The sequence below is a fragment of the Astyanax mexicanus genome, chromosome 20 (genome assembly GCF_023375975.1).
Source record: "Astyanax mexicanus isolate ESR-SI-001 chromosome 20, AstMex3_surface, whole genome shotgun sequence".
In the NCBI taxonomy this organism is placed as follows: Eukaryota; Metazoa; Chordata; class Actinopteri; order Characiformes; family Acestrorhamphidae; genus Astyanax; species Astyanax mexicanus.
In genome coordinates, this window is record NC_064427.1 from 20,870,067 (window position 1) to 20,877,897 (window position 7,831).

The 7,831-nt window shown below is 38.4% G+C and overlaps 1 protein-coding gene across 2 annotated transcripts in view; it reads left to right on the forward strand.

The window, feature by feature from the left end:
* Nucleotides 1-7,831, forward strand: part of plpp1a (phospholipid phosphatase 1a) — a 42,233-nt gene that overhangs the window by 33,182 nt on the left and 1,220 nt on the right. For both annotated transcript variants that reach the window (XM_022663064.2, XM_022663063.2), the window contains exon 5: nt 7,243-7,419. In XM_022663064.2, coding sequence (XP_022518785.2) covers nt 7,243-7,419 — 177 coding nt within the window. The remainder of the gene's footprint in view (nt 1-7,242; nt 7,420-7,831) is intronic.

The following is a 7,831-nucleotide window of genomic DNA, read 5'->3' on the forward strand; positions in this document are numbered from 1 at the left end:
GGCGCTCGTTCAAGGTGTCGTGGCAAGGACAGCTGTCCTCAGCCCGCTCCTTATCCACTGGGGTTCCCCAAGGTTCGGTACTGGGACCCCTTCTCTTCTCCATATACACCACCTCTCTTGGTCAGGTTGTCCGCTCACACGGATTTTCCTACCATTGCTTTGCGGATGACACCCAGCTATACCTGTCGTTCTCACCTGAAGATCACTCAATCTCTGCACGGATATCGCAGTGTCTCTCTGACATATCCTCATGGATGAAGGAGCATCACCTTCAATTAAATCTCTCAAAGACTGAACTTCTGGTTATACCAGCAAAACCATCTTTTCAACACAACTTCTCTATAAGTATCGACTCTCTCTCTCTCTCACCGACAAAGGTTGCTAGGAACCTGGGTGTTCTGGTTGATGACCAACTCTCCTTCACGCACCATGTGGCCTCAGTTGCTCGGTCCTGCCGCTTTGCGCTCTATAACATCCGAAAAATTAGACCGTTCTTGACGCAACAGGCCACCCAACTCCTGGTGCAAGCGGTCGTCATCTCACGCCTCGACTACTGCAATGCCCTGCTAACTGGCCTCCCGGCCTGTGTAGTAAAACCACTCCAGATGATCCAGAATGCAGCAGCACGTCTGGTCTTCAACCAGCCAAAACGGGCACATGTCACCCCGCTGCTCATTGAGCTCCATTGGCTACCAGTTGATGCTCGCATCAAATTCAAAGCTCTTACAATCGCCTACAAGGTGATGACAGAACAGGCTCCTTCCTACCTGCACTCGCTCCTGAAGGCTTACACTACCTCCCGGCCACTGCTCTCCTCCAATGAATGTCGCCTCGCTTTGCCAAACACTCACACAAAGCAATCCACACTGTTCTCATTCAGAGTTCCCCAATGGTGGAACAAACTACCTTCCACTACCAGATCAGGAGAATCTCTCAGTATCTTTAAGAAACTCCTGAAGACAGAGCTCTTCAAAGAGCACTTACTCTCTTAACACCTCTAACACACTAACTACTTCTAACCTCATTTCCTTCTTCCTCTTCTCTACTCCTCTATCCCATTATTCCCCTTTGACCTCCTTTTATCCCTATCCAAAGATGTTTTTCCTTTAAACTTATTTTACATTGTACTTGACTATTGTAAGTCGCTTTGGACAAAAGCGTCTGCCAAATGTAATGTAATGTAATTATATATATATATATATATATATATATATATATATATATATATATATATATATATATATATATGAGTCACTGTTTCATAAACGTTACAGTAAATCATTTAGTTCATTTACAGGTGAAAGAACAAATTAAAATCATCTAAAGATTATATTTAAAGTACATTTTTAAAAATGTAATTCATAATTTAAACTCAGCAGCTGTTATTCACAATGTATTAGAATTTCTTGGTAAATGAACCAATAAAAATGTTTCAAAATGGCTTATTAAAATATTTTCTCTCAACAAGTACAATTCTGTTCTTATATTGTAACAATTCTATATAACATTCGGGACCAAAGTAATTGATTACTTAATGAATTAATAATTGTAATTAACTAACATGATTAAAATGTATTTAGATCTAATTAATTTTACTGTATTGTTATCGTGGCATGTTGGATTATTGCCTTATGTGTGGAAATCTGGTGAACATTGCTCTATTTTGTAATATTGCAGTACAAGTAAATAAAAATATAAATATAAAAAAAATATATATATATCACAGAAAAGCACTTTATCCAAAATCGTGCAGCACTAATACAGCAACTGATTGAATTCTCAGTGATGAGATCAGCTGCAGTCTGAATTTATTCATAGCTCTTGAGAGTCTGACTGAAAGATTAAAGGGAAACTTAATGTGAAGCGCTGCTGTCACGGAGCATATGCATCACTTACAAAGCGCAAACCATTCAGACAGATGGTCACATTTAAAAGATTGAACAGGTGTGAACAGCCAGAAATATATATCAGAATTGACCAAAAATCAGATTTGAATCACCTTTACACACCTGCTGTGTGAACGTAGCTTTAGTGTGAATCTGGCTGTTGTTAAAATGTCAGAGCCGGGAAAACCAGTCCAGACAGGAAACATTCCAGTGCTAATCTGCTCTGAAAACAAAACGCTAAACTGGTTATTATAATAATGTAGTTTAGAGCTGCTGACGGGTGTAAATAGGTTAGGTGTGACGACTGAAGGTAAAGGGGAAATTCTGAAGCAGCGAATCCTTGGTGTGTGTGTTTTTTAAATGATTCAGCAGATTTAATTTTGTTTCCTTGTTGATGTTCAAAGAAAATATTTAAAAAAAATGTTTGAGGAAACTTGAGTTTAACAAACTGTACATTTTAAATATGGATTAGTTTTGAATTTTCCAATCTTTAATAAACCTTAATTTAACACACAATAATAAAACACAAAACGCTACAATCTGGTTTTCAGTTTTGTATATAATCTAAATATGGCAATTATGTTAAATTTTAACATTTGGACCAATAGAAATACTCTACAATTAGGATTAAAAAGTCTAGATTTTAGCGTTTGTATAAAAAGTTCCGTGTTCGGTGGAAGTCAGTGTATATAAAAAAAAAAAGAAACTATTTAAGTAATTTAGAGCATTTCTATTGGTTGATCTGTTCATCATTTAATTCACTTATATATAGTTTATAAAAGAGCTGATGTTTTAAATGATGTCAGTAAGTGAAGAGTTCAGTAAACAGACGGTCAGCACATTCAGAATCTCTTAAATCCCTGACTCAGGAAATAATGTTCTGTAGTAAAAACAAAACCAGACAAACCAGTTTAGAATTCCTCATTTTGCACTACAAACTGTACAGAACTGAGAACACCCAGCCCCACCCCCTGTAGCTCCGCCCTTTACTTCTTCTAATACTCATGGCAGTTGGGGAGGAGCAGTGTGATGATATGCTATATTATTGTGATTAATCAGTTAAAAAAATGTTTAATGAAAAAAAATAGAAAATGAAGTTTACAACTTCATTATTTACCTCTTTTTCACTTGCTGTAAAATACATTTTTCATTTATTTTCCTAATTCATACCTCTACTTTACCATGAGAATTTCAGGAGAAAAAATCTACTGAAACAAGTTTTTTTTTATTTACTTATTTCTTTATTAAATTATTTAATGAAGCATCAACTGTGTCCATGTGAAGTATTACTGCTCATCTGTGTTATAACTGTGTTAACAGTGTAGTAATAATGTTAAGTAATAACAACAGTGTAGTAATAAGTGTCAACAGTAATAACAGTACAATTATAACAGTGTAACAAAAGTATACGTGTAGTAATAACAGTATACAAGTGTAATAAGTGTAGTTAATGTTAAGTGTAAGTGCAATAACAGTATGTCTAATAACAGTATAATAATGCGTAGCAGTGTGGAATAAGAGTAATACATTCTTTTATATTTTATTTGTTCATTTTGTATTTTCCATAACAAACATCAACAATTAAATCACAAACCCCAACCCGACAACCACACATACAAACCACACAAAACAAAGGGAAAGGAGAGAAGGAAAAAAAAAAAAAAACAGCCCGGCTCACTTTACTGTCCCTTGAAATAGTCCATTACGAGTTTCCAGGTTTTGTTGGGATGTTGTGCACCCTGGCCATGACTGCGTAAACGTTCCATTGAGGCGAATGTAAGCATCTCAGACAACCAACGTTTAAAGGATGGAGCAGTGGACAATTTCCAGTCGAGGAGGATCCGTTTTTTGGCCACAACCATACCAGCCATTACCACTTGTTGTACAGGATATGGAAAAGCATCCAGTGATGTAGAGTAGCCACAAATTGCAGTTATAGGGTTAAAGTCCAACTGTACATTAAGAGCTCTTGAGAGCCAATTAAATACATTTGTCCAAAAGCCTTGCAGAACAGGACAAAATAAAAACAGGTGAGCCAAAGTACCCTCCTCTAATTTACATCTTTCACAAAGTGGGGATATTAAACTAAAAATCTTATGCAGTTTAACCCTCGAATAGTGCAGTCTATGTAAAACTTTAAACTGGATTAGTCTATACCGTGAACTTATTGAACATAGTGAAATCCTTTTCAAGCTTTCCTCCCATACTTCCTCTGTTATCTGACTATTAGTCTCCCTGGCCCAAGCCTCTCTGTACTGTGTGGAATCAGGAGTTGAAGACAAAACTGAAATAAATTGCGAGACCAGGTGGATGATCATTTGGTTTAGATTCAAAATTAGGAATATTTTCTCGAACATAGTGCCGAAGTTGCAAATAGCGAAAAATATTTTGAGAAGGAAGATTAAACTTAGCTTTAAATTGTATAAATGAAACAAACTTTCCCTTCATATACAGATCCCCTATGGATTTCAAACCTGCTCTTTCTAACAAAGAAAATGTCCCATCCATTTGAGAAGGTGGAAAATGGTGATTTTGAAGAATTGGAGTATAAACTGACATTTTTGGCGCGCTTGTAAAAGATTTAATTTGGAAAACAATAGAACTGGTAGTGAGGACTTTGGGACTGAACTAGCCTCAAATTTTATCCACAATGGGGAAGAATCTGCTGCCAGTCCTACCGGCGAACCAAGTTTCCAAAAAGAGAGAGCCCTGGCATTTGCGAGGTAACAGGTCAGATATTAAAATATTATGATATTTAACACTATTGATCTTGGAAACTAACTCAGAAGATACGAGGAAATGGTCAATTCGCGTATATGATTTGTGTACATGTGAGTAATATGAAAAATCCTTAGCAGTTGGGTTATGCAGCCTCCAAATGTCAACCATATTTCTGCCTTTCATTAAATTGTTAAGAGTCTGAACTGAAGTCAAGGCGGGCGGAACCTTGGTAGATATTCTATCAAGATATGGATCTAGATAACAATTAAAATCGCCCCCCAGTATAATGTTATCAGAAAAGGTATATGGAATTAAATTAAAAACCTTACGAAAGAAATCTGGTCCATAAATATTAACCAGAGTAAGAGGAAGGGAGTTAATCTGCCCAGAGACAATGATGTATCGACCCTGTGGATCAGCAATCATCTTCAAGGTGAAATGGGACACTTTTCTTAAAAATTATTGCAACACCCCTAGCTTTAGCAGAAAAAGAAGCTTGAAACACCTGTGATATCCAGTTGGCTCTAAGTCTAAACTGATGATTCGGGCCAATGTGTGTCTCTTGAAGAAAAAATGTCAGCCCTTAAGGATTTTAAGTGTGAAAATACTCGTCCCCTTTTAACTGGATGACCAAAACCTCTAACATTCCAAGATGCTATCATAACACCAGCGGTGCAAGTATCACTCTTGGATGTCATTTAACCTGGTGTGCGGATATAAGTTAACCATAATTGCAAGTGACAGAAACCGAGCAAACAAATAAACAGACAAACAAGCCAACAAACCCGTAGTACCACACCACCCAAACCCATCCCTTAAACAGACTCACTTCCACCCAGAAGTGTCCGAAAATACCCAAATTATTAGGGTCGAAAGCCTAGCAGACTATATATCTAACTTAACTGCTAAACAGTAACTAAAACAACAACAAGGGGGCCCCAGAACTGAACAAAACAATGGAAAGAAAAATCCACTCCCTTATTATTACCCAACTACTTAACAATTTCCTTCGAGATAAACATTGATAACCTAGCAATGCAGAAAAACAAACACGCATCCCAGTGTCAATGTACTTCCATAGCCAAAGTAGAAGAAAATACAAATGTAAAAAATAAAAACAATGGTTCGGCTATTTACCCTCTTTGTCGAGGAAGGAAAGCATCACACCCTGCATTGACTTTAAGTCTGTACCAGTTGTGGAGTTCTTCAGCGCGGAGCTCACAAAAGCCTTAGCTACTGAACTCTCAGTGAAGCTGTGCGACCGTCCGTCGTGCTCAATGTGAAGCTTTGCCGGGTAGCGAAGCGAGTGCTTTATTTTGAGGTTTCTGAGCTCTTGAAGTACATCCACAAACTGTTTTCTTCTTTCCATCACGGAGCTTGTATAGTCCGGAAAAATCAAGACATTGTTACCACGAAATTGAAGAGGACTGCGAAGCCTCCGGAGCTGCGTTGTCTTCTCCTTAACTTGAAACAGGTGGATGCGGGCAATAATAGGACAAGGCCAGGCGCCCGAGGCCGGACGGGGCCGAAACGACCGGTGCGCACGGTCTACCACCAATGGCAAGTTAAAATTTTCCTCACCAAGAAGCTTGGGCAGCAGCTCAGCAACAAAATCCGTGGGTCGTGTCCCTTCCGCTCCCTCTGGAACTCCAATGATCCGAATATTGTTGCGCCGTGAACGGCTTTCCAGATCCTCAATTTTTAGCTGAAGCGCAGTGTTGACTCCCTCCATTTTCTTCACTGCCGACTCCAGCGAGTCAATTCGCGCATCATGAACCGACACAGCCTCAGTGAGTGAACCTAGAGTTTCTTCAAATTCTTTCACCTCCGTCCGGACAGCTGACAGAGTCTGTTCCAAGTTGCTCAGCCGAGATGAGATGTTGTCCAGCCCTCCTTGGATAGAAGTTTCCAGTGTTTTCGCCCAGGTTGGCGGAGAATCGCCAACCGCTCGACCAGACGCGGTAAGGCCGCATGGCGGTGAGTCTGAGGCTTGGATTCGCGTTTTGGCATCTTTGGAGGTTTTAGCCGTTTTTGGAGCCATTTCGAAGAAACAAGCGGTGCTAGATGTTATCAGAAGCAATTAAGTCTCGAAATTACTACTTTAGGTGGTGGAAAAAAGACCTTATATGAGCTAAATCTGGAGCCCCCCGCTAACACACGTCTACTCCATTTGGTGCTCTCTAGCGCCCCCCCCAGAGTAATACATTCTAACAGTAAAAATAAAAGTACAATTAACAGTATAAGTGTAGAAATAACAATGTAATAATGAGTATTAAATGTTGAGTGTAATAGGGGCAATAACAGTATGTGCCGTGTAATAACAGTATAATAAGTATAGTGATAAGTGCAATAACAGTATAAAAGTGTAGTATGGCATGTAATATTAGTGTAGTAATACATGTAATAACTTATTTTAAAGTGCTGTAAGACATGTACTAGTGTAGAAATATATGTAATTATTATAAGTAAATGTAATAACTGTTAATAATACAGTAATATTTTATAGTTATTGCTACAGTTACAAGTGTAATATAACATTGTAATAAGTGTAAAAAAAAACAATGTAGTAATAACAGTTTAATAAAACCAATGTAGTAATATTAACAGTGTAATAACAGTACCTGTGCTCCTCCAGCTGTATCTACAGGCTCGAATGCAGGCTGAATGGGCTCGGCTCCTGCGACCCACAATCCAGTTCTTCCTGATCGCCGCATCCGTCTACACCGGCCTGTCCCGCGTCTCTGACTACAAACACCACTGGAGCGACGTCCTCACCGGCCTCATCCAGGGAGCCGTCATGGCCATACTGGTGGTGAGTTCCAGTTATATCACACCTTAAAACATCCCCACCACCACCACTGATACTGTTCCTCAGCAGATCATTAAATACATGATTTATTTAACTGAAATCTCCATAAAACCAATCACAGTGTTCTTTCAAGGTTTAGAGAGTTAAATTCAACACTTAAGACTTTTACAGCAAACAGAAGCAAAAAAAAAGAAAAGTGTGAATAGATGGGAAAAGAGACAACAGTGGTGAATGACGGGTTCAGCTGATAAGAGCTCATAAATATTTGGACTGATGTGTTTCTTCCAATAATATTGGAAGGCTTGTGTTACAACTATGCAGTGTTCCTAATGGATTGGCCAAATGCGGCTACAGATAAAATAATTCTTATTCATTTTATCATTATCAATTTACTTTTACTATTATCTTTTTCTTT